The sequence below is a fragment of the Pteropus medius genome, unplaced genomic scaffold (genome assembly GCF_902729225.1).
Source record: "Pteropus medius unplaced genomic scaffold, Ma_sr-lr_union100, whole genome shotgun sequence".
Classification (NCBI taxonomy): domain Eukaryota; kingdom Metazoa; phylum Chordata; class Mammalia; order Chiroptera; family Pteropodidae; genus Pteropus; species Pteropus medius.
In genome coordinates this window covers 24,907,931-24,935,828 of record NW_024349801.1, presented here as the reverse complement: position 1 = coordinate 24,935,828, position 27,898 = coordinate 24,907,931, and the positions used below count along the sequence as shown (strand labels likewise).

At 38.1% G+C, this 27,898-nt stretch overlaps 1 protein-coding gene and 1 pseudogene across 2 annotated transcripts in view; one reads left to right on the top strand and one right to left on the bottom strand.

The window, feature by feature from the left end:
* Positions 1-27,898, top strand: part of BLOC1S6 (biogenesis of lysosomal organelles complex 1 subunit 6) — a 43,680-nt gene that overhangs the window by 6,316 nt on the left and 9,466 nt on the right. The window contains exons 2-3 of one of the 2 annotated variants that reach the window (XM_039888236.1): positions 18,180-18,286; positions 26,562-26,703. In XM_039888236.1, coding sequence (XP_039744170.1) covers positions 18,220-18,286; positions 26,562-26,703 — 209 coding nt within the window. In that variant the 5' untranslated portion in view covers positions 18,180-18,219. Of the gene's footprint in view, positions 1-18,179; positions 18,287-24,631; positions 24,832-26,561; positions 26,704-27,898 lie in introns of those variants that run through there. The other variant, XM_039888235.1, reaches the window with a different exon arrangement.
* LOC120622829 (39S ribosomal protein L3, mitochondrial-like) lies at positions 6,063-9,300 on the bottom strand (annotated as a pseudogene).

The window sequence follows — 27,898 nt, the reverse complement described above, 5'->3', positions numbered from 1 at the left end:
AGTCCCCTTCCCCACTCCTTCTCATTGATGTCAACTCTGTGGTTGCCTGGTGCTTCACTTCCACTTACCCAGATTCCCCAAGTGCACAGGACTCCGCCTTCCTGAGGAGAACTGCACTGTTTCCTCAGAGAAATCCAGAAGAAGAAATTTGACTCCCATGCCCTTTGTACATCTGCTGCCTTCCCAGGACTGTCACTTGGGCCTTCTAGTTCTCTCCTCTGACTGGAATCAACAGGACCCACACATTGTGTTTCCGTTTGAGCTAGTTCCTTGTTGCCTCACAAAGCATTCCAATTTCAAGCGACTTTTATTTCAGACTCTCTTTAGAAATCAGTCAAAGGTTTTCTTAAGGTCTCAAAGTAGATAACATTAAGTACTTCTCTTTTATCTGCATGCTATTTACTTCCAAAAAATTAAATTTATTTGTCAAGTTTTCTACTTAAAAACACCATCTTTCCGTCCTTCTCTGAAGTTAATTTTGTTTGAGTGTTTGGCCTACTTATTTCACAAGTAAACTGTAACTTCCCAGGTACCCTCCAGATTTATATATATTATCTTAATCATAATAAATACTGTCTGATAAAAATAATATTTTGAGCCCAGTATGTGTCAAGCACTGTGCTAAGAACCTTATATACATTATTTAATTTAATCCTTATAACAACCCTCCATTGTAGACACTATTACTCCCATTTTATACATGAGATAAATGAAATTTTACTAAGTCACAAAATTAGAAAGTGGTAGAGTCAAGATATGCATTCTGGTTTGTCCCAGCCAAATGCCTGTCATCTTCCTACTCTGACATTTTCCTCCATTCTTTTGCTTGGTGGTTGGTGATGGTGGTGGGAAGGGTATGTGTGTCACATTCTCACTTTTGTAATCTCCTGTGTGAGCAGCCAGTTGTTATGACTGGTTAGTTATTATGGTGAATGATCCCTCAATGTCATATTATAGTTCCATCAGAACCTAGGTAGGTCTTGAAGTCTTACCTTTTCCATTCATCCATCTAACCAATATTTCTTAACAGGCTGTGTTAGTCTATTTGGGCTGCTATAACAAAATACCACAGATGGGGTGGCACATAAACAACAGAAATCTATTTCTCAGAGTTTTGGAGGCTTAGACGTTCCAAAACCAAGGCAGCAGCACTGTTGTGTTCTGGTGAGAACCCTCTTCCTTATTCATCGCCAGCACCTTCTGACTCTGCCCTCACATGATGAGAGGGACTGGGGAATTCTTTGGGGTCTTTTTATAAGGGATTAATCCCATTTATGAGGCTCCACCCTCATGACCTAATCACCTCCCAACAGCTCCACTTTCAAACACTGCCACATTAGGCATTAGGATTCCTACATGTGAATTGGGCGGGAGAGTGAGGACATATTTAGACCATAGCAGAGGCTGTAGAGCAGCCACTGTGCCATGTACTGTACATTCCCTAGGTCAAAGAAATGTGTCCCTAGTTTTTAAAATGAATATATTGGGGAGTTAGTGGAAGAGGCATTTGGGGAGGGGGATGTGGAGGTAAGAAAGATGGAGAGAAAAGAAAAGGACTCCCTATGAAGTCACTGTTCTGGGCCCATGGGTTGTGTGTGTGGTGGGGGGGCATTGGGTATGATGGGGAAGGCAGGAGAAGATTTGTGAGATTCTTACATACCCAGATAGAAGTGATGACGTGGAACCAGCAGAATTTTTCCTTGGCATGAGATACTGGTACTTTATGGTTTTCAGTTCCCTTCCCAATAAGTCGGTACTTTCCCAGCTCTCCGATGTTCTCATTTTACTTTTTCCAGTCAGCATAGATGTTACAATTGCATTTTGTTCTCTGTAAAGGTACCATTTCCACTATCTTGATAGCCTACCAAAATGGCTGCAGTGGCTGTACTGTGCAGAAGGGGTTTACTTCATTATCCCCTTAGTTTTTCTTTTGTACGTGTTCGTGTGTGCACAGTGTGCGCACATGTACAAAAGTGTATGTGGACTTATGCATGTGAGAAGTGAGGGAATCTAGATTGTTGTAGTTCAGTTATTAAAGTCATGTTCAAACAGAGGGATCTTGGTGACTAGAAGAGTCCTCACAGTGGCATGTGCCTCAAGAGTAAGAAACTTCATTTTGTTGGCACCCTGAGAATGCATTCATCTGCCATTAACCTGGCTCACAGAAAATAATAAATACAGAGAAGAACATTGTGGGTATGTAAGAAAGTGTACACATGTTTTAGAGATCCATATTGAAGTAAGTTGGGATGAAATGACTTGGGTGTAGCATTTGCTGTAAAATATTTTTGTTTTTAGTGAGGCAAGTGTGGGAAAAATCTTGGTAATGATCAAATCTGGTTAATGAGTATTTAAACTATTCGTTATACACTATATGTGTTACGTATATTCATTATACTACTTTTTCTACTTCTATGTGTTTGAAATTTTTCTTAATATAAAAATTTAAAATATAAAGAAAATGACAATGATTTATAGAGAGAAATAAAATAGGTGACCTGGATATTCAAGTTACTTTAACCAGGAATATAACATGGAAAGCCAGTTTGATTTAAGACTGCTGGGTACACCTAGAATCCTAGCAAGGGGAGTTAGCTATAGGATCCAGGCTTAATGGCTCCTCGCTCTGGGGTCATTTCCACCAAGGAAATCCACTTCTTGTGGGACCTGCTTCCATCCCTCAGATTTGTTTGGAAAGACCTTGGCTTTCCCTGAGCTGCCCTAGGCTGGATAGAAGCTTAGTATTCTGCCTCCTGGTCCAGTGCTCTTGTAGGACTTTATCTGTCTGTAAATCCAGGGCATCACCTCACTACCATATTGCTATACTTAACTATTATTTTTTGTAACATACCAATGTGTTATGCAAAAGATTACTGCTCCATTAACCATACAAAATGATTGAACCATCCAATTCTGTTTCCAAGTCTTTCTTCAGAAACAATTGATTTGATCTCCGCTTATTAAATTATAACTCCAATAGGGTCTCACCTCTCTAAGAATACTTCCAGAGTATCTTTGAGCCCCGCAAACTCTTTGTTTACTCACTAAGAGCTTCCTATTTTACTCCAACAGATAAATGATTCCTTCCTCTGGATTTCACTTTACCAGAACCATTTTCAGAGGTTGGCTTATTCTTTCATTTGAAATCTTGTGAGGTCCTCACACTTGTTTCCTCCCCACCCCAGCCATGTCTCAGGTGGAGCTGTTCATTATCCAGCACATAGCAAAGTTAAAGCCTAATCAGCCCAAGACCACCAGGAAAAAGCCAAAATCAGACTTACTGACCCACAATGAGGGGTGCACTTCGCTAGAGTTGTGAAGTACCACTCTCCACAGGAGACCTCTTGCAACTGTATTATTATGGAAATGTTCAGATTAATTACATAACGGATTTTCCTCATGTATCCGCAGATGAGTTATTGCAGGAGAGATTATTTTTAGAGAATGAAAGCTAATGTCAAGGGAACAGAATGAGGATTCCAGAGGCTTCTGGGTCTGAGTTCTCCCATATGACTCTTGTACCCTGGGACCGTAGTAGTCACCCAAGGCAATGATATAATCCCGTATGTAGCCAGGAACTCCTTTCTCCCCTTCTGCTTGTCTCTCCCTGGATCTAGTTCCAGGCACTGTCTCAGAGACTTGGACAGCTGATGCCTGCACCCGTGGGCTTCTCCCATCACACTCCTCGTCCTCATGTTGTGCACTTAAATCCTGCTTCAGGCTGGGGAAAGGGAGAGTTGGTGCCTTTATTGCTACCACCAATGGCCACAGACATCTGTTTCCTCTGCTTCCAGCTTCTGGTTTTGCTCTAGGACCTTTGAACTGCTACTTCTTCAGCTAACACTCCTGCCTGATCCCTGTTCTGTCAGATCTTCTACTGGTTGAAACCTGAGAAGCAGCAGGGTACCTGAGGATTCCTGACTTTGTGGTTTGACCTGTCTGCCCAACTCTCTGCTTAGATGGCACCAGCTCCAGGAATGACAGACCTTGCTAAAGAGAAAGGCACTAATGATACCTCTGTGTTTTATCAATTGTTTTCAAAGGCATGATTTAATTTGACTCTATTTCAGATCTATAAGATAGTTATTATTCCTATTTGAAGAGATAAGACACTAAGACACCGTGAAGTTAAGTAATGTGTTTATAGTCACAAAGTTAATTGGTAGCAGGACCATGATATGAACTGGGATAGTCCACCTCCTGGAAGAGTTTATTTGTATCTAAATCCAAGTTATTACTAAACTACTATATTTCTATAATTAAAACCTTATTTGTAGCAACCACATTATGTTACCACAAAGGTGACTCATTATTAGCAGCAGACTGAGATTGTTCAATAGCCATATGCCATATTCATTTTCATCTATATGTTGAATTTATTAATTTAAACCAGACATTTCAAATTTTTTATCATGAATAATCAATAGATATCTATAGTTGATAAATCAAGACAAAGAAATATAAATATATTACCTAGAATTTTAATGGCAATTAATAGAACTTAAATGTAATAAAACCTCTGAGTAACGGGTGAGAGTGGTGGGGTTGGTGGGGATGGGTGGTAGGAGATTTTTGTTTCTCATTTTAGATACTTCTTCAGAGTCTGAATTTTGAAAACATGTACAAGTATTACTTTTATAAATTAAAAAAAGTTTAAAAATAGAAAAAGAAATAAAAAGTATTCATCAATTAGTGATTGCTTAAATAGTCATGAGTAATACTATGCAGCCAATAGCAAAAACAGGATACATCTATACAAATTTTAAGTAAGAAAAATAAATTACAGAATGATATAGTTAAGATAATACCATTTATTTCAAATTGTGTGTGTGTGTGTGTGTGTGTGTGCGTGTGTGCACGTGCGCACATGCGTGTGTAGGTAGGTAGGTTAGTATGTGTATACCAAACTGGGACTATACATATTAAAGTGATATCAAAGTAGAGAGGAGAGAGACTTTTATTATTTATTACCTATTGCTATGCCATTTGATTTTTTTTCTCAATACTATTTGATTTTTTTCAAGGAGCATGCCTTGAATATGAATGTGTATGGAATAGTCTGCAGGTTCAAATATAAAGTGATTCTGAGTGTTTCTCTTTTCCTTTTTGCCATGGAAGAGCCAAGTGTGATAGTATTGTGTTATATATGAGGGTCAGGATCTTACAGTGCCTTGTAGTAAGGAAATTTACTGGTTCTTGGCTCCTTTAGAATTGATACAAAAGGGAAGTTTGTGAATTGAATCGCTCCACTCTCATGACTTAATGTCACCACAGAGCTGACCAAAAGTCTGATTCATGTTTCTTTTTATGTTTTTAGATTTCCTTCCTCTGCTTGGTTTTGAGCAAATGTTACCAAGTCTATGTGGGATTTAAACTCCCAAATCCTGTATCTGATGATTGTAACAAGGTACCCATCCCACACTTTGGAGTCCTGACTAACTCTGATACTAGTTAGAATCCTTTTATTTATTTATTTATATATTTTTAAGAATCCTTTTAGTAATTTAGTTATTTTTGTATTTTATTTTATTGTGGGAAGAACACTTGACACCCTCTTAACAAATTTTGTGTTCATTATTGTTGACTATAGGTACAATGTTGTACAGCAGATCTTTAGAACTTATTCATTTTTTTTTAATGAAAGAAGTTAAATTTATACACACCTCAAGATAAGTTGAAAAAGTTGTGGCAGAAAAAGAATGAATCCCACAAATTAACAGAGATTTTGTTAATATGCAAACTGCCAGTCTATCTATTTTTGGCGTATTCGATCTACTTAAGTAATTTGTTTAAGTAGTAATTATTCTAATAAAATTCAGTTGGAGGATGAGTGATATAGTTATGCCCTTGACAAAGGTGACAAGTGGGGTGTTACCGTGACTGAGAAAGTAGAATATAGTTCTGGTTATCTTATTGTTCTAGCTAATCAAAGTTTACAGAATATAGGAGGTTCTGCCATGTCCAGTGAGGGTAGGCAGATGTAGTAGAAGGCTTACTGGGTTGTCATCTGTTTTCATTATACAAATCTTCTGGTTGGTCCACAGAAGATTTTTCACAGAAATCTATTTGGGCAGTTTAGAATCTCTGATCATTACTGAGCAATTTTTATGTCTAGGTGCAGAGCTATTTACTTAGGTTATATTATCCTTTTTGTCCATACTTTCAGTCTATTTGCTGTCCCATCTATACTTCATTTGTCCAGGTATTTTAGTTCCAGGCTAGGCTCTGACAACGTCACTGGTTAAAATAGTCCCTGGTCTCCTGTGAATTTTCATTTGATCATGATTAGAAGGTTGGCCTTTAAATTTCCATCTTTTCATGATGCCTTGAAAAGCTTTACCAATAACTTTTGCTGTGACATTTGCGTACTTGCCTGGGTGAAAGTGAGCAGCATAAAGAGGGACTGCCTGACTTTATTGCAGCATTATCAGTTACATAAAAGATTTTAACTTTCTGTTTTGGAAGCAGTTTATTTGCAGGAGAATTCCAGTATAGACATAGATTTATGGAACCGTTATACAGTTTTTCCTTCTACAGTTGGGCTGCCATTTTTTTCCACTATGGTTTTCCTTTGGAATATATTTTAGAATGTGCCAGTTTTATATCTGAAATAATGTGACCATATGCTTTTGATCATCCTACTTTGTTGAGAGTGTTTATCATGAAAGGGTATTGAATTTTGTCTAATGATTTTTCTATATCTATTGAGATGATCTTGTGATTTTTATTCTCTATGCTGTTAATGTGGTATATTCCATTAACTGATTTGCATATGTTGAACCATCCTTGTATCCCAGGGATGAATCCCACTTAATCATGGTATATAATCCTTTTAATGTGCTGTTGGATTCAGTTTGCTAGTACTGTGTTGAGGATTTTTACACCTATATTTATCAGGGATATTGGCCTGTCATTTTCTTGTGTGTCTTTGTTTTCAGGGTAATGCTGGCCTCATAAAATGAGTTTGGAAGTGTTCCTTTTTCTTTAATTTTTTTGGAAGAATTTGAAAAGGATCAACATTAATTCTTCTTTAAATGTTTGGTAGAATTCACCAGTATATCTATCTGGTCCTGGGATTTTCTTTCTTGGGAGGTTTTAAATAATTGACTCAACCTCCATAGTTGTTATATATAGATCTGTACAGACTTTTTATTTCTTCTTGATTTAGTCTTTGTAGGTTGCCTGCTTCTAGGAATTTATCTGTTTCTTTTAGCTTATGCAGTTCATTGGTGTGTAATTGTTCATAGTAGTCTTTTATGATCCTTTGTCTTTGTGACATCACTTGTAAACTCTCTTCTTCCATTTATGATTTTGAGTATTTCCTTTTAACCTTAGTCTAATGAAAGATTTGTCAGTTTTGTTTATCTTTTAAAATTTTTACTCCTAGTTTTGTTGATTTTTCTCTATTGCTTTTCTATTTTCTATTTATTTTTGCTTTAATTTTTGTTATTTCCATCCTTTTGCTAACTTTGGGCTTAGTTTGTTCTTTTTCTAGCTTTGAGATATAAAATTAGGTTGTTTGAGATCTTTTTTAATGTAGGCATTTATCACTATAAACACTGTCTTAGTACTGCTTTTTCTTCAGTATTAACTATTGGCTGTAGAATAAGTATTGGAATGTTGTGTTTCATTTTTGTTTATCTTGAGGTACTTTCTAATTTCCTTTTTGATTTATTCTTGACCTAATAGTTGTTCAAGAACATGTTGTTTAATTTTCACATATTTGTGAATTTTCCAGTTTTCCTTTGTTGTTGATTTCCAGTTTTATTCCATTGTGATTGGAAAAGATCCTTGGTATGATTTCAGTCTTCTTAAATTTGTTAAGACTTGTTTTGTGACCTAACATCATCTCTCCTGAATAAAGATCTGTGTGTCCTTGAGATGAATGTATATTCTATTGCTGTTGGGTAGAATGTTCTGTATGTCTGTTAGGTCAATTTGGTCTATGATGTTATTCAAGTTCTCTGTTTCTTAATCTTTTGTCTGGATGTTGTGTATTGAAAGTAGGTTATTGAAGTCTTCTACTATTACTGTATTTCTGTCTATTTCTTCCTTTAGTTTTGTCAGTTTGATTGACATATTTAGGTGCTCTGATGTTGGGTACATATATATTTATAATTATTCCATGTATCTGGTATATTGATGTTTCCTCATTATATAATGTCTTTCTTTTTATCTTGTGACAGTTTTTTATTTAAAGTCTATTTTGTCTGATGCAAGCATAGCCACCCACTCTCCAGGAATCCTGATGTTATGTAAGAAGTCCAACTACCCAGAGGCCATCATGCTCGAGAAGCCATGTATAGATGCTGTAGTCAATAGTTTCTGCTTAGCCTAGTCTTCTAGCCAAGATACCAGACATATGAGTGAAATTATCTTGGACTCTCTAGAATATTCTATCTGCCAGATGAATGCCAAGCGTCCTCCATCAATGCTTCATGGAGCAGATTTCTCCATATGAGTACTGCTTGAATTCATGACCCATAAAATGGTTTGGGGTTAGTCTATAACACAGCAATCAATAAGCAGAGCAGGGAACATTGACCCCTGTTATCCCTAGTACAGATTAAGCACAATTATAGAGTAAGTTTATCTTCCTTTACTCCTTTTTCTCTCTCTGCACTGAACTTTAGATATTAAAAAATTATGATCTTTTCAGTTATTAATAAATATAGATGTTTTTACCTAGTTGTGATCCATTTATATCTATTATTTTCTTTTCTTTTATAATATAATTTTATTTGATATTTTCCTTATATCGATAGATATCTGGTCTGTTTTAAACAGCAATATATTCAGATATCATATTACTTCTTCTTTTGTTAGGTTATGAGAAGTTATTCCTCCCTTTCTCCAGTTTGGGGTGTGTCCACACAGACGGTTCATTCTTGTCAATATACTTGTCCTCTTCTTCCTTGGGGCACATAGCTTGCCATTAGGTGAGGTCTTCTGGCTGAGTTCTGGCCAATAAAACATAAGCAAAGTGATATGTGCCATTTCCAGGTCTGCCCCATAAAAAGATACAGGTAATCTTCACTTTCTTTGCCAACCTATCAGGTAATTGAAGAGAACTCTGAGAACCTAGAGGGAGGCACAGACATACAGTAGAAGGAGCTTGGGCCTGTGATTGACCATGTGGAGCAGAACCCCCACAACCTGCTGACCTACACAGGATTGTATGGTGAAGAAGAAATAAACTTTTAATTGGATAAGATTTGGAGATTCTAGGGTGTATCTGTTATAGCAGCTAGTATTATTTACCTGAACTGATATGGATATTTTAAATGCCTCTGCTACCATCATGTGCATTTACCCAGCAGATAGAGTAGGACAATAATTACTATTGACTCCTTCAAGCAATTATTACATTTTTGTTTGTTTATTTCAGTAATGTAATTTTAGGGGTCCCGCGAGTGTTTTTAGGGGTCCCGCTAGAATTTTGAAAGAAAAATTTCACTGGCTTCAAAGCTTAAGTTTTATAATGTCTAAATATAAAACAAAACAAAGCCTTAAATTATAAATTTGTGTCTTAAAATAGCACTGTTGGTTAGAGTTAGTGTAGAATCTCTGAGTTTACACAGTCAGGTACCTCCACCATTCCATAATTTATTCATTCGATCATTTATACAGTCCATATGTGCCAGACATTGGAAACCCAAAGATAAAGGAAACAGACTCACTTCTTTTAACCCTGGCATGTACAATCACATATTTTCCTGGGTGACCATAGGCAAGCTGCTACCCTCTCTGAGCTTTAGTTACTCCATTTGTAAAATGAAGACAATATTACTGTTGTATTCACTTCTATGGTTCTCGTGGGGCTTAAACGAGATTAACCATATAACACAGTGCCTGTCATGTACTAAGCGCTCCATAAATGTTTGTCTTTTTAAAAAGGATCATTATTTAATCATTCTAACTTTCTACCATTCTTGATAGCCGAGTAGTGAGAGATAAAGATTTCTGAAAGGGAACCCTTAGCTTTAATTCCTCTCCCAAATAGGTGGCACAAGAGCATCCTTGCTGTCATCTTGCTGAGAAACTTCCTTGCACTGTGGCTACTGAGTCAACAATGTTCTCCACAAGAAGAATTTTATAAGGACTTTAAAATTATATACCTATAATTTTATATTTATAGGTATTCATCATTTCTCTTAGGTAAATACCTTGGAGTAGAATTGCTGGGTTATGGGATAGATATACGTTTACCTTGGTAAGAAACTACCATTTTCTTGAAGTGCTTATGTAATTTTATACATCCATTAGAAAGGTATAAAGAGATCACTCCTCATCCCCACCAGCATTTGGTGTTGTCAGGTTTTTTCATTTAATTTTGATGAATTCCAACTTTTTTTTCCCTTGTGTTTTGGTGTCATATCTAAGAAATCAGTGCTTAATCCAAAGTCATAATTGTTTAAACCTATGTTTCCTTCTAAGAGTTTTGTATCTATAACTCTTACATATAGGTTTATAATCCATGTTGAGTTAATTTTTGCTTATGGTGTGAGGTAAAGGTCCAAATTGATTGTCTTGCATGTGGATATCCAGTTGTCCCAGCATCACTTGTTGAAAATGCTGATCTTTTTCTATTGAATTGTCTTGGTCTTTTTGTAGATGTGAATTAAAAAGCAATTGGCTACAAAAGTGTGGGTTTATTTCTGAACTCTTAAGTCTATTCCATTTATATATGTGCCTATCCTTGTGCAGAGTTTTCATTAGAGTAATTCATTGTAGTTCCAACTTGCATTTAATTTATATTTTCCTGATGACTAATAATTGCCCTAGAAAGTTCCTTTTTTCCCATTCCAGCCCATCTCTTTACTTATCCCTTAGAACTAATCACTACTTCGATTAGTTTCCATCATAGATTAGTCTTTTCTGTTCTAGAATTTTATGTAAAAGGAATCACACAGTATACATTCTTTAGTGTAGGCTTCTTTTACTCAGCATAATGTTTTTTGAGATTTATCATGTTATTGTGTATATCAGTAGTTTATTCCTTTCAGAAGAAATTTTTACTGTGAAGATTTTCTAATTTATTTCAACTTCTTTTTCATGTAATTTTTATGTGAAAAATTGTAGCCTACTAGCTTAGTTTTTACATTTCTCATCCAATTGCTGATTCCTTTAATTTTAGATACAGTTTTAAGTCTGTTCAGTTTTGGCTAACTTTTCACTTATTCCTAGGTTTTATCATGCCCATGTAGTTGCCTTCTTAAGAGTCATCAAGGGTCATTTTCTTCTTCAAAGCTCATATACATTGCTATCTTTTTACTAACTTGCTTATTTAAGTATATATTTATCCAAACATCCTTTTTTCCCCTGCTTTAGATCATATTCTTGCTGTTGAGTCATTCAAATACACAGTTTAGAATATATATTAGTTCCTGGAAAATTTGGCAGGATTATTCATGGTATTTGGGAAAACATTCTAGATATAGAAGGAACCTAATTCCCTCTCTGCTCTTTTATTTATTTATTTTTTACTTTTTTATTTTTTTATTTTTATAGATACCTTTGACTTTGCAGGTGAGTTTGGAGGCATCAGTTGCAGATATGCATTTGCCTTTGTGGTTGCACATAAAAATAGAAATGCACAAAGAAGCCAAAGTGAGCTTGTGCTGTTCTGAGGAATAACTGTCATGCTGTCTGCAGATACTATGTTCCATTAGAAAGTCAACACTCCTTCTCTACTCCCACTGCTACCAATAACTAAAGCTGCTGAAGAAGTGTGAGTTTATGGTGCAGCCTTTCCACCATTTCTACCTTTCTTTACTCTGAACTCTCAGTGTCCTCTGCCTCTGAGGAAGTGTCTTTTCTAGCCTTTCTTTTATTTTCCCAAGTAAAGCCTGCCTTGTGTGGAATCGTCAGATTAACTCCTCTGCCAGCATTCCCTTTGCTGCCTGCCCCTCTTCCTTTATTCCTTCATGCAAGCCTCTCGTTGCCCAGCCTTCAACTTTTAGTCAAGGTTCAACCAGAGAAACAGAACCAGTAGGAGACATAAAGTGATTTATGGCACAGAATGGGCTTATACAATTGTGGTAGCTGGCAAGGCACACTGGTAAAGTAGCCCACCAAGAAGTGCAGATAGAGACTCTTGGGTACCAGCTGAAGCTGTTATCCATAGGGAGTTTCTTCTTCAGAGAAGCCTCAGCTCTGCTTTTAAAACCTTTTAACTGATTGCATCAGTCCTACCTAGACTATTTAGGATAATCTCTCTTACTTAAAGTTAATTGATTATGGATTTAATTCACATCTACAAAATACCTTTACTGTAACACCTAAATTAGTGTTTGATTGAGTAACTGGGGACTATAGTCTAGCCAAGTTGATATATAAAATTAACCACCACACTTCATTTCCTTTAGGGTTTGACTTTTACATAATGGCTTAATTGGTAACTATTATGAAGAAATCTTCAAGAACCAATGGAATGAGCAATGATAAAATAAAAACAGCTAAGGAATATGTGAGTTGGGGTAGAATAGGGATGGGAATGAAAACCACCACCTATTCAAAAGGTCAGGACTGTCCACAGGTACGGTCACTCCTCATTGTCTCATGTCTCCCCCTCAATCTCCTGGTATATCAATCACTCCTAGTCCATTATTTTTAGCTCCACATTTTCCTCTACCACCTTCACCAACATACCTACCAACACCTCCAGGTTTCTTTCTGTAAACATACCTTGAGGTCTACACCTAACATACTTACATTTGGGCTTCTCTCACCCCTACAGCACTGTGCACATTTTTATGGACCACACTTTTCTCCCATGTTTATAAAGCTATAGGAGCTTTATAAAACCATAGGAGTTCTATAAAATTATAGGAGTCTCCTATAATTTGAAGGTCAAAGTACTCATTCAGCCATCCATCAAATTTATCTAGGGCATTGGCAAGTGGTATATACAAAAGAAATAGATTCAATTCCTAGGCCAAAGGACCTTGGCTTTTAGTGCAGGGGGCAAAATGAACAAGCCCAGAACAGAAGAAGGACCATTTATTCTGATTACTTTTGCCAGTTCTAGAGCTTCATGTAAATGGAATCATACAAAGTACATTCTTTTGCATATGTCTTTTCTTGTTGGGCATAATGAATTTGAGATTTTACTATGGTGTGTGTACTAGTAATTTGATCCAGTTTATGTAGCATAATATTTCATAGTGTCGATAGACTCCAGTTTGTTTATCTGTTCTTTTCTTGGTAGACATTTGGGTGGTTTCCAGTTTTAAGGTAGTCCTCCTTTTAAAAAATATGAATAACTTTTATAACTTTTAGGGCTACTGAATTATTAGTAGTACAAGAGAGGTGAAGGGAGGGAGGAAGGGAGGGAAAGAGGGAGAAAGTATGAACAAATTATGGCAAGGACATTGGATATCCCTTAGTCCCACCGATGAATCTAGCCTTTAAATTTGGTTAAACAGAGAATGTGGTATAAGCACGTAGGACTAGCAATTTCTCCTTAATTCTTTCCTATGGGTCCATCTTCCCATTTCCCATCCTCTCCATCCCTTAAATAGAAAGGAAAATACAGCTACTCTAGAAGATTTGGGGCAAATAGTATTTGAAAGAGATAACTCTTAATGGATGAGTTATTTAGTGAGTTGGAATCATTGTTGGATGGAAAATCCAACACAAATCAGAAATGTGAATCTCAAAGGCCCAAATGACTTTGAAGGAGTCCTTGCTAAGGAAGGAAAGGCCATCGTATTGAGAGAGAACTAGACCCAGCTGGTCAAGGGCATCTAGTGAGAATGCCAGAGAAGGAGGAGGGCACACACTACCTGTGCTCTGCTTTACTCTCTCTTATCTCTTTCTCACTCAGCAACTATCTTGTTGCAGTTGTGCCTACTTCTTTCTTTTTTTACCTTTCCTCTTTTTCAATCTGCTGGCATACTTATGTGAGTGAAGTGAATATTTTTCAATGTTATTTTTTAAAGCAGACATCCATTGATTCTGTGGCAAGACTGCTAGTTGCTTTCCAACATCCATTCTCCCCCTTCTTCCCAATGTTTACCTGTGTACACGGCTGTTTTGTGAAAGACTACATCTCCCAGCCTTTCCCACAGCTAAGTATGGCATGTGGCTAAGTTCTATCCAATGGTATTTGAGTGAAGTGTATACACAAATCCAAGTCATGGCATGGTGAGGGTGTGTCCTTTCTCTCCAGCCCTTCTTTTCCATGCTGCTGCCTAACATGTGGACATGGTGGGGCTTTCTGGGACATACACATGAGGCAACACTCAAGTGATGACAGAGCTATAAGCTACAAGGAGCTTGTATCCCTGTGTGGGAGAGATAGACTACTATCTTGTTTGAGCCACCAATACCTTGGTCTTTGTTACAGCAACTGAATATGTACCCTAATATAAATCCTACCATATTCAAGAGACTGAGCTAGGCAATGACTCTCTAAAGATGAGTGAAACAACTTGACCGTGCAAGTCCTGAGAGAGTTCACAACCTAGTGAGACAGACAGATACAAATTCAATAACTGTAATACAGGGTAGACTGTGGTAACTGCCTTATTGGCAGTATAAACAAAATCTGGTGGAAGAGAGTAATTATAATTGTGGTATTAGGGAAGACTTCTTAAATAAGGTGAGATGCAACTTGGGATTTTGACAATAAGTTGAATTCTGATAAAGGGAAAAGGATAAGAAACAGTCTGGGTAAAGGCACAAAGACATAAAAATACACATGTATCCAGAAAATAACCAGTACGAAAGGCAGAATTTTAAGTGAATGTAGAGGACGAATAGCCTAATTAGATAGGGACCAGAGTGTGATGGCCCTTGGATGTTATATTAAGGAATTTGGTTTTGGACTTGCCGAATTCGAGGTGGGATAGAAGAGATGGCCAGTACGTAGCAGGAAATTAGACTCTGGAACTCAGAAGTGAAGTGAGAGCTGGAAATGTAGATCTGGGTGTCATCGACATCTAAGGGACTGAGAAGAGTGAGGAGAGTGAGTAGAGGGCTGAGGAGGAAACATGGGCCACATCTGTAAGGGTGTGGGGAAGGGGAATATGGCAGAGAAGTCTGTTAGGTTTGCCAAAGGAGGAATGCACAAGGCCGAAGGGGTTAAGCAAGATTTATTGTAGCAGAGTGACAGCCTGGCTGAGCCGAAGATGGTGTCAGCCTCGGATGCAAGGGAACCTGAAACATATGGGGCTTAGGCTGGCTTTTTTGGTGGGAATATTTTGGGCAGGTAAATTGGCAGGGAAAGGAGGAGAGTCCAGTGAAGTGGGAGATGAGCATGTAGCATTGCTAACCCAGATGTAAGGTCTGATTCCTACACAAAAGTAAAGGAGCAGTCTGGTTCCCACACTATGAGGGGTGGGGTGGGGAATTGAGGCTGGGGGGCGGGTGGGTAGGGATAGGGCCCTCCTGGACCTAACAGAGTCATTGAAGGAAATTGGGGAATGATCAGATCAGATAGGCAGGATGAGACTCAGGGAAGGTCTGGTCATGGGTGTCAAGGAAGTCAAAATGACCTCAGTTTACTTCTTTGTAACGTCAAAATTATTCTTTCATTATTAATCCATCATTTCCCTAGCATTCCTGTCTTAGAAGCAGATCCCTTCAAGAATACAATAGTTGTCTAATCTCCTTTGGACTGCTTCAATACATCTCTCTTTTCTCTTGGCTTGTGAATCTGTAGAGTGTGAGTAGAAAGTAATTATGGTGGCTGTTGTGATGTGCTGCCCAGATTCCTCCAGGACAGACGTGCTAATTCTCCTAGCTGCTGGAGTGTTAACTGCTGATGGCTTACACAGCTGAGCTCCTTGCTGAAGGGCATTAACTCAGCCAAGTTTGCACCTCTTCCAATGATTGTTACAGATGTATAAAGGCTCTATCCCTTGCCTCTATTTGGGACAACTTGAAGGGTCATTTGTAGCTCCAGAGCACCCCATAGGATCATCTGAAGCTTCTGATGCAACTCCTGAGCAGTTCAACTCATCTCCTCCTACACACTTCTACATCCTTCATTTCCTTAAAGGTGTTGTTCCTGAAAATAATCTTCCAATAGGCCTCCTGCATTCAAATCTCTGCCTTAGAATCTGTTTCTTAGGGAATCCCATCTAGAAAAGTTGGTGCCCATGCTCTCCTAGCAATGACAGCCCATCACTGGTAGTAACTGGTGGAGTATTGATGGTGCCTGGCATGCTGCAACTGTGCAAATGTTAAAATTTTCACTGGTGGTGAACTGAGATAGGGTTGTATTGAAGGGTATACACTGCAATGTGTAATAACTCAGGTCCTTGAAATATTTTAGAGAAGTAGTAATTATAAGGACTATGAAATTAAATGGCTCTTGCTGCATGCTATTGAAGCATTGGATAAAAAATAATGAAACACTGAGGGCAATTAACCTGCAATTCAAGATGAAACGTGAAAGCCAGAGGGCCTTCTTGGCAGCATCTAAGTAGACTTTCAAATCCTACAGCCAGATGGCCGCAAAAGTTGAAGATAAGGCCCAGGACTTTAAGGTCTTGAATGGAAAGGAGGGGGACTCAAACTTGAGATGGGCCTATCTCATCTGGGTTGATGAACTTGAAAATCTTGAATCCTTGGATTCCCCTGGTCCCTCAGGGCCTGAAGCAGTAGCCCTCTCCTTCCTTTAAAAGCCTGAGATCCTTCTTGACTTAAAGATAATGTAGAGTCCTTTAGCTTGTAAAACAATCTCTATCTCCTCTCCTAGCCTTCAGGCTAATTACTAGGGTTAATACAACCTAGCAGTTTCCTTAGCTGCTAAAGGAGGAAATGGGCTATATGCTAAAAGAGCTGCAAGATCTAGCCAACTTGTATTGGCAGGAACTGGGAGAGTGTAAATAGGACTGGATCCTAAGGATGCTGGATTAATGGGAGTGAGATACAATGTTGGGTCAAGAAGAATTTATGGATATGAGAGCATTCTCTGTAACACAGGATTTAACACCCTGGGAAATAGTGTTAATGTGCTACAAGAAGCTTTGAAAAAGTGAAATAGAAGATTGAAATTGCTTTGGAAGAAAGTAAAAGATTAAAAGGCTCATATATGTGTATTCTAGAGTAGATATACTATAGAAGTCTGAAAAACCCACCTTCTGTGTTCTGCAGAAGAACCAAGATGGTACCCTATTTACTAAAATGATAAGGAATGTGCTGGTAAAGGGGCTCTGGAATCATTAAGAAACTCAGTGGCAACTGTCTTTTGTAGCCAAGGCTACAGAAGTAAGCTATGCTGTTATAATACTGAGTTTCCTGGTAGCCATGGAGATGATAGGATCTTAAAGTATCAGAGGCCAGGCAGTAGGACCAAAACCATCAGAAGCCAAGTGGCTGCAGTTATCATAAAAAAAAAAAAGGGTAGAATGGCCCTCAGAGGAGTCTGACACACAAAGAGCTATGAAGATGGCTAAGAGGTTGTATGTCTAGGGGCAAGATCAATGGACAACAAATAAGAGTTTTGAGTATTGCTCTATCTGTGAAATAAAAAGAAATCACTAATGGGTGGCCAGGAGGCTGAGGGCAGCCACCCAAATAAAAAGTCATGATTCCTTGCCCAGTTTCTGTGTCCGGGTCTTCAGATCCAGAGCCCAGTGGGTGAAGTCTGCTATGTCAGATGTATTTTTGCCAGGCTGGAACAGACTATTGATATGATGCATGCATTCTTTTGCATCCCAGTAAGAAAACAGAATAAGAAGCAATTTGAATTCCTATGGGATGGACACAGCAGTATAGTTTTATGTTGTTGTTGTGGGGCTATGTTAACATTCCATCCTCTGACATAATATAATTCAAAGGGATTTGTACCACCTGGAGATACAGAATATAACATTGGTTTATGATATTTATGGCTTCATTATACTGGATGAGCAAGAAGTCATGAGTATATTGGTGATCCTGGAAAGATACCTGTGCTCCAGTGAGTGGGAGGTAAACCCTATGAACATTCAGTGGCCTATGACATCAGTGAATTTTTTTGAGATCCAGCGGTCTGCGCATACCAGGACATTTCTCTTGAAAGTAACAGGCAAATTATTGCAATTGTACTTCCCACCACTAAGAAGGAAGGACAACACCTCATAGACTTCTTTGGGTTCTGGAGGCAGCATATTCAACATTCTAACCCATTTGCTGAGAAACATGGAAAGCTTCCTTCTCCTTTACTCTCCCCTTCTGTCTCCCAGCTTCCAGTCTCTACTGGTTCCCAGCACTGGTCAAACCTAGATGGAAGCCTGCTGCCACAATGACCAGAGAACAGAGGCCCCTGTGATACAGAGCATTACAGAGAAAGGTAAGGATTGGATCTAACGGCATTCAGGACACTGGCAAAATCCCACAGTAGTCACTGACAGTGTGGAATTAGTTCTAGGTTTATGATGAAATATAGAATATATTTACCTCTTTAAGTAAATTAGAGTTTATATTTCCTCTGGAGATACATAATAGAGACTTTTCCAAAACCTTAAAAGGAGATGCTGTTTGAAATCTTGAGCTATGTTAAAAGATAAACAGGTGTGGGGAGAGGAAAAATAATTTTCTTTCTGCCCTTCTAATTGTTTCTGGCCAGTATAATAATCAAATTGACAGGAGGCAGATTAGCAAAAGAAAATAAACAAATTTATTAAATATGTACATGTGAGGGTTCTGTAAGAATATGGGACCCAAGGAAAAATCCTGGCAGTTGAGGCTTGTATGTGACGCCTTGAACTAGGAGGGGGCGGTGGGGTGGGGGGGATGGGGGGCTGGCAGGGGCAGGAAAGGTGTGTGGTTTGAAACCTCAAAGGGCAGCAAGGCAATTCAGATGGAAATGAAAAAGCAAATATTTAGTAAACAAATGTTTGCTGGGCCATCTTTAACAATGGGACAGAGAGAAGATTTTAATCAAATGGGCCTTGCTAGGTTCCTCCCTGTCTACCACATACTAGTTCATATTAAACTATAGTTACCTATGATGATAACTCTTTTCTTGGAGTAGGTCCTCTATCAGTTCTTTTAGGCAGTTAGGGGAAGGTTGAAGTTTCCTGAGTTTTTGGCTTTCTTAAAAATAATCAGTTTAAAATTATCACTATCCAAAAAAAAAAAAAAAAGCCGTATTATGGGGTGGCAAATTCTGTTCTCCCTCAGAGGCATAGTAAAATTTTTAAGTTTATCTGAGCAAAAAATTGATTTGAATTGGGCTGCACACAGTCTAGCAGATAGAAAGTTGCTCTGAAGAGCTGTACAAAATGAAAGACTTTTATAGGTAGAGGAGAGCAAGAACAAGGCAGTAATACTGGGCAAAAAAGTGAGTTGGTTATTGAAAAGTTAATTTCTTTTAGGGAATGGCTGGGGTCTGTCAGGCAGATTACTTAACTAGTGCTGATCAAGTGATTCCTGATTGACTGGTTTAAGATTCCCTTTCTGGGAGAGCTGAAACTGTAATTAAGTCTCAGTTTGGTGACATGGAGCTTAGCATAAGTGACTCCTTTTGGGCCTGTTGTCTTGTTTTTTCACAGCCGTTAATAAAAATTAATAGTTTTAAATGTGCTATTTCATCTAGTAAATTAAATTGGCAGTTTAGAAAAAATACTTTAAGATGAAGGTAAGTTAATTTTAAAGACAGTACTTTCATAAAATAATTCAAAATATGTTGATAAGAAATTTAGAGGAAGGCTAAAGATGGGCAATAATTTAAAAATAACTCAATCCACTGGAATTTTTAAATTGAAAAAGGAATTGGAGACTCTGAACTCTGTACTATTGACCTTATCACATTACAGAGAAACTGAATTTTTATACGTCATCTCACCATCTGATCTGGAGAATCTTTCGAAATTATTCAAATTATTCATATTTGGCAACAAACACTTTGAAGAGAGTAAATAAGAAATAAGGACTATTTTGGAAAGCTAATGCATGTACTACTTTAAGCAATTTTGAATGAAGCATAATTAATATATTCTAGCTAATTTAAATAAATTTATCCTAAAAGGAAACCTGAGTATTGGAATAATTAGTGCTGCATATAGTCAATAATGTCCCACTTTGTGTATCACATAGAAAGAGAATAAATCTCCAATGGTTGGTGGCCTCTTCGGTATCTTTATACTGAGATTAACAAATGAATTTTGTGAAAACCCCAAAGTGGAAGAATCATTGTCTTTTGAATCATATCCAAGAAAAGAATTTTAAGATATAAAGTTCTTTGAACAAGTAAAATTTTCATCACTAATTTTACTAATAGTCCAAAAGTACTTACTGATATTTCAAATGATTATCGATCTTTCAAATATTCATTTATTCATGAATAATATCATGAGTAAGATTTATAATACTAAAAAAAAAAAAGTAAGACACCTCATTCTTCACTCCTACCCCCAAATAAACGCAAAACATTGAAAGTGGCATTGATGGTAAAGACCATCAATGGTCTTTATACTTCAAGACTTGTTTGTCTAACTGGTGGTGGTCTTTATACTTCAAGACTTGTTTGTCTAACTGCAAGTCTGGAACTTCAGTTGCCAGCTTAGCCAGTGGAGATTTACCCATAAAAATCAACCTTATTGTATGATATTGATTTGAATATAAGAAGTAAGTTTATTATAAATCATATACTGGTCATGCTCTCTGATACTTATTTAAATCATTTAGTCTCTTATCTTTCCATGGAAGTCTACTTAAGAAATAAATTAACGTTGAAAGTTATTTAAGAAACCTAAAGCCTATTTAAGAAACTGTGGAGTAGAAATAAATCTTCCTCTACCTTTTTAGGTTCTGCCAGCTGTTCTAATAATTAAATCAACATGAGCCAGATTAACAAGAGGAAATGACCAAGTTTAATTATATATGTACATACGGGAATGCCACATACATTCAAAACCCCCACATACATGAGAGGCTCAGAGACCGAGAGGGAAAATGAGACAAACATAACATTCTGAGCTAAGGATGAGGTAAGGCACCTTGGGGCTTTGGAGAGAAGGAAGATTCATTTGCAGGATGATAGGAAGAGCAGATGTTCAGTAATTAGAAGTTTTCCTTGCCCTATTGATAGATAGGTCATAAAAAGTTATATCTGCTGATAAGTCTTATTCTGTGCAAGTCCCCTAATATAAATTCTTTAAGGGAGAGACTAAAGTTTCTCATGAGTCATCTCAATTGCCTTCAGTTCAAAATAATTCACATGCCAAAGTGGCACATCTTGGGGAAGCTTGTTCTGAACCCCTTCAAAATGAAATCAAATTACTGACTATATGTAACCAAGGCACTAATAACAGAAATAATATTTCTTCTGGCACATAGTAAGTATTTAGTTAGGGGCTGCTATTATTTGTAATAGTGCTTTACAGTTTATTGATCCTTTTCCTATGTGCTATCAAGTGTTTGGTTCTCACAAGAACTATGCCAAGTAATGGGTCTGGTATTATCATCTCCCTGCCTCTTTTACTGATGGAAAAAAACAGTGGCTCAGAGAGATAAGTGACTTGACTAAAATCTCATAACTGATATAGTTGACATCTGTTGCTTTGGTTAGAGCAATATCCTTCATCCTTTTGGTAACAGTACTCTAATTTTCCTCTAAGGAACTACCCTGTGCCTTTATATAATTCCTAGCAGGACTGTCAATCAAGGGACTCTGCCTCTCTGTTACATGTGACCCACTCTGGCACATAAGAACCCTCTATATCCCTTGGATGCAGGACTGATATACAGCTGGCATGTGATCCAAATAATTTGAATTTTTTAAAGAGACAGAAATAAATGAATTCTAGGAGTGAGTGGGCTTCAATAAGGAGCTGTCAGGACCACAAAAACTTGGAGCTATTTGAGAGACAGTCCACAAGCTTGAGCAAGCAAGCAAGCAAGCGAGAGAGCGAGAGAACGAGAGAGCACTGCTAGAGTGAAGCCAATACAGAAGATAGTGGAGAACCAAAGAGAGAGCGAGAGGAAGACATGCTGATTTCATTTGAGGAATTGGATATTGCTATGCCTGAAGCTAGATCAACTCTTGTATTTTAAGTTCAGTGTGTTAGTAAATTCCTTGTTTTGATTAGGTGGGTTTGGCCTTATTAACTTGCAACCAAAAAATCCTAACTAATAAATGCTTTAGCTCTCATTGAAACATGTCTTTGACATCAAATACTTGGCTATTTCCACTGCTGCATACTTCAGAAAGGTATCCTACATATAAATGTCAAAACTGATCAGGCGTCTTTGTGGGAGATTTGAGAATCTGCCTTCTTTTCATGGAGACACACTATTCTAGGTTCCCTTCAAGTCTTCATTTAAAAAATTCCATCAAGAATTTTTAAAGCCACAAGACAAGCCACAGAATTGGAGAAAATGTTTGCAAAAGATATGTCTAATAAAAAGCTGTGGTCTAAAATATACAAAGAACTCCTAAAACTCAACAACAAGAAAACAAACCTGATTAAAAAATGGACAAAAGGTTTGAACAGGCATCTCACCAAAGAAGATACACAGATGGCAAATAAGCATATGAAAAAATGTGTTCTAACAATGCTATATATATGTCTAACTGTTGAATTGTACACCTGAAACTTACTGGATTTTGTTAACCAATGTCACCATAATAAAAATAAATAAATAAAAATGTGTTCTATATGATATGTCATCAGGAAATCAAATTTAAGAATTTATGAGATATCACTACACTCCTATTAGAATGGTCAAAATCCAGAACACTGACACCACCAAATACTGGTGAGGCTGTGGAGCAGCAGGAACTCTCATTCATTGTTGGTGGGAATGCAAAATGGTACAGCCACTTTGGAAGATAGTTTGGTAGTTTCTTAAAAGACTAAACCTACTCTTACCATGTGATCCAGCAATCTTGCTCCTTGGTATTTACCCAAAGGAGTTGAAAATTATTTCTGCAGAAAAATTTGCACATGGATGTTTACAGCAGCTTTATTTAGAATTGCCTATATTTGGAAGCAGCTAAGATGTCCTTCAATAGTGAAAGGATAAACTGTGGTACCTCCAGACAATAGAATATTACTCTATGACAAGAAGAAATGAGCCATGAAAAGACATGAAAGAATCTTAAATACATATTACTAAGTGAAAGAAACCAATCTGGAAAGGCTACATACCGTATGATTCCAAATATATGATATTCTGGAAAGGCAAAATTATGGAGTAAAAAGGTCAGTGATTGACGGGGAATGGAGGGGAGGTGAGGTTGTGAATAATTTTAAATTAAAGGTAATACTTAGGCCAAGCCTTGAAAGATGAATTAGACTTTGAAACGTCCAGGCTGAAGCATGATCAAGAGCACCGCAGACATTCCATTCTTGGACGGAACAAAAGATGTTTGAAGGGTAGTCCATTACTTTCCTATTGCCGTGGTAACAAATTACCACAAATTTAAAGCAATACAAATTTATTATAGTTCTGTAGGTCAGAAGTCCAATGTAGGTCTCATTGGGTTAAAATTAGGGTGTCAGCAGGGCTGAGTTCTATTCTAGAGTTTCTAGGGAAGAATCCATTTCCTTGTCTTTTCAGGCTTTTAGAGGTCATAATCCTGGCCAATGGCCCCCTTCCAACATTTTCAAAGCCAATGATGTTTCAACTCTTTAATCATCCTTTATAGTCCTATCTCCCTTCTGACTCTTCTGCCACCCTTTTCCAGTTTTGAAGGCCCTTTGATTATAATGGGCCCACTCAGTAATCAAGGATAATAGATTTTTTGGTCAGGTGACTAACAATCTTAATTACTCTTTTCAATGAAACTTGGGGGATTAAGACTGGATATTTTGGGGTGGGGGCATTGTTTTACTTACCACAGGTAGTGAGGAGCTAATCTTGAGAGGAAAGGAGACCAAAAGGGGTATGAATGCACTGATAAGGGCAGTGGGGGAGCAGGTACAAGTTTCTGAGGCTTTGACTAAAATTGTCATTTTTTTTTGAAGACAGCTTTGCTGAAGCATAGAAAATTGCTTGAAAAGGCAATTTTGGGGTGCAAATTAGGATGCCACTATTACAGTACAGGTGAGAGGGTCTAAGGTAGAGCGGGCATAGCTGATGGTTTTATTTGGTCTGAGGCTGATTCTGCCCATTTCTAAGTGTTTTTCATCAAAATTCACGAGATCCCACAGGATCTCACCAAATGCATTTCCTAGTAACATGGCTGAATTTGTTCAGTAAATGCTGCAATCCAGGCCTTAAATTATTCACCTACAATCAACAAGAGACAAGAATCCTGGCCAGCCACCCCACCACCCCACCCAATTAGCGAGGTTGAAACTCACAGAAAGCTAAACCCTGAATTTTTTAATGCTCCAAATTGCAGCGAAAGCACACAGTCCTTGTTCTTAAGGTGTTTCCTTAAGACGGACTTAAAGTTGAAAAGTTGGGCAGGGCCTCAGTGAACAAAGCCTAACTGCTCGCCCACGTTCAACAAGCTCTTCCCATCTTCGAGAGCCACCCGGGGAAGCCCCTTCCTGTCACCGCCCTTTTCTCTCCCCACCCCCACAATCCGTCGCAGGGATGCGAGACCAGGATAGCTGACTCTACTACGACGTCAGCGAAGAGTCCCCGGAGCGTCCCGGATTAGGGGTGGTGGAAGCCAAACAGGGACCCCCCGCGGGTGCAGACGCGCGGTCACGTGCCCGGAGCCCGCAGTCTTCCGCTTCCGTCACTTCCGAGTGCGACCGCTGCTTGTCCGGCTGAGCGCTGGACGCTTTTGGTCCCTCCTTACTGCATCTGACCGCCTACACAGCTGTCCTTTTCCTGTTCTCAGCGGGAAGGACATGAGTGTCCCTGAGCCGCCGCCCCCGGACGGGGTCCCGGCAGGGCCACCGGACCGCCTAGTGGCCAGGGAGCCAACGCCGGGTATGTGTTATGGGGCGGGGCAGCGAGGACGGAGTGGGTGGGTCTCCCAGGGCCGCCCGCGGGAGTCGCTGCTTTGGGCAGCAGCAGCTCACCAGAGGCTTTGGCTCCAGCGCGGAAGTGACTAACTGCGGGCTCTCCAGTCCAGCTGCATGGGCGGGAAATGAGGTCTGGAGGGGGAAGCGGTGTTCGGGTGCAGTTGGAAGTGGTTGATGAAGTCATTCTGCGTTTACGTGATTGCAACATGTTGGCTATTTGTTATACATTAGTGGTTGAGGATAAATCTGAAGGATGATCGTTTTGTAATTCAGAGAGAGACTTGATGTGTCCAGTATTATTAACCACTCACTCATGCATGTTCTGCTTTGCTTGTTGACATTACTGCATCCCTGTTCCTCCAGCAGTCTTTCTCTACCCGCCTTCCAAGAGAGATGTAAGCCCTAATGAAGGCATCCATTGAATATACTGACTTTCTGTGCATCTGGAATGGTACTATTTCTGTACCGTCTTTGGAAGAATTGAGGAAATAGTCACTCACGAGCAGTTTCGTGTTCTGTGTTTCAGATGAGGAACTCTAGATGAGAAAGGCTGCAAAGCTTTGGAGGTGCCTTTTCTTTTCCTCCTGTCCCAGAAATATAGGGATTACATACAGCTAGTGCTCTCAGCCCTCTCTTGGTCATGCTCTTCCTCAGTGATCTCCTTTTCACACTTTGATAAGTTGCCTCTATAAATATGACTTCCTTGTGTATGTGTGCAACTTGAGTCCCTCTCCACTTGCTCCTCCATCTGCTTGCTGGATACATTGACGTTGTTTTGCACTAACTGCACTTACAGCATGTACATAAATAAAAGATGTCGGATCCTATTACTGGTGCCAGATTATGATTAAAGAGAGATGTTTTAGAGTTTAATATTAGTTTTAAAATGATTTTAGAGTACAATTTTAGTAATATGCCCATCTCATTTTTTTTCTCATTCTAAATCAGTGATTCTAAAATCTTACAAACCAGTCATCGAACCCTATTTAGAAATTGTTTTGTACTTTTTAGGTAGTAGTTGATAGGTATTTTTTAGACATTTCTAATGACTGGCACACTGCTTTTATTCAAAGGAAAAGTTTGAGGCATAGTTCCTGGCATCACATCTAAATTTACACACTTGACAATTATTGTACATGATTTTCTATGGTAAATTAAGGTTCTGAATCTCAAGAGAGAAGAAATTCTTAGAATATCTCCTAATAAATGACAAAACAACCCCCTTTTATATGTAAATAATATATCAAGCTATGTGTAAAATAAATATTGACCCACATTTTTACTTCCTTAGAAATGAAAAAAAAAACTTTTAGGCATTGTGTTTAAATTCTTTCATGCTTTTGAAAAGAAGAATTTCTTTCATTCAGTGATTGTTTTCCACTTTTCTGCCTCAGACTCTAATAATCTATTGAAAACTATAAATCTTCTGCCATGAAAAGTACATAAACAGAATTTTGCATACATTATTGTTCTTTTAACCTTATACAAGTAGCATTAAAACACACTTTGAACGCTTATAATCCATTTCTTAGAGTGTACTCGAAGGTAAAAGTTAAAAAGAGAAAAGAATACCTGTACTACTCCGTTATATGTGCCCTGAACCCCACTGCCAGCCTCCTTCCCTGCCTCTCTACTACTCTCTTATCCCTGTGTCAGTTTAAAAGCTTCCTAAATTTGATTTTTGCTTGGGGACAGGTTTAAGTGACACTTCTCCAGATGAAGGGTTAATAGAGGACTTGACTGTTGAAGACAAAGCTGTGGAGCAACTGGCAGAAGGATTGCTGTCTCACTACCTTCCAGATCTGCAGAGATCAAAACAAGCCCTCCAGGAACTCACGTGAGCTAACAAAAACCACAGATGCACTCACTTCCCTTCTGACGTAGTCATCATTTACTGTATAAGTATATACTGTATAATATTTTGTAACATTTCATACAGTTGAATATTTCTATATAGTCAGTGACAGAAAATGGGAGCAGAAGAGTTCACAGTAATCTGAACAGAAAAAGTGAAATGAATATTCCCAGAGTGTTCGGCTTCTAAGAAGTAGCCCTAAATTTTATTTGGACTCTTTGGTTAGTTTTGGACTTTTACCATTATTTTATGAAAGTCTTGCCTATTGAGAATGTTGTAGGATGGGTATACACCTATTTCTGAGTAGAGTTGCAAAATTGCTGTAAAGTTGCAAAATTGCCATGGAGTCACACTTGTATTCAATCATTGATTCACATGAATTGCCAGAAATTCTTAGGTATCTTTTTTTTGAAATGGTCTATTTCATTTTTAGTAGATAACTCTACTAGCTAAGCAAAAGATTAGAGGATATGTTAGGAGAGGAACAGGATAAGGAAGAATGAGACCCATAGAGTGGGATCCGTATGTAGACATACACTTGACTTTGTCACCTCTCACCTAGAAACAACAGACTGAGCTTCTCCTTCCTTCTGGGTTAGGACCTTTCTGAATTTCTCAAACTGGCCTATCATTTCTTTTTGTGATAGTCAGCTTTAAACTGGCTATGAACTGCTGCGACTCTAAGGTATACCCTTTGAAAACTATCCCAAAAGACTTTGTTAGGGCAAAATAATCAACAGGAATAATAACAACTATTTCCACTTAATAAATATTAGAAGTAATGTTATAATCTTTGGATTTGAAGGTGATAAATTAGTATAAAAGTAGTACTGTGACTACTAAATGTGGTACACTAGCGTAGTTAGAGAGTTGGCAACATTCTTGATTTTCGGCTAGTTCCAAGTGAGATGTTTCATCGCCTAGTGTGTGGTATGCCTTGTATTTTAACACCAGTCACTCCTTATGGCAAAGAAAGTCATAAAACTTTTGTGGGGCCATTTGGATGATGTACAATAGGCTGAAGGAAGGTAAGAAATTCTGCAAGTAAAATGTATTTGGCTACCCTTTACTTATAGGAAGTCAAGGTTTAATTGCAGAGTTTAGTTGATGAGGCCATTGGCTAAAATTTAAGTGTTTTGAATAACCCCACTTATCTTCCTAGGCACCCAGATAATGA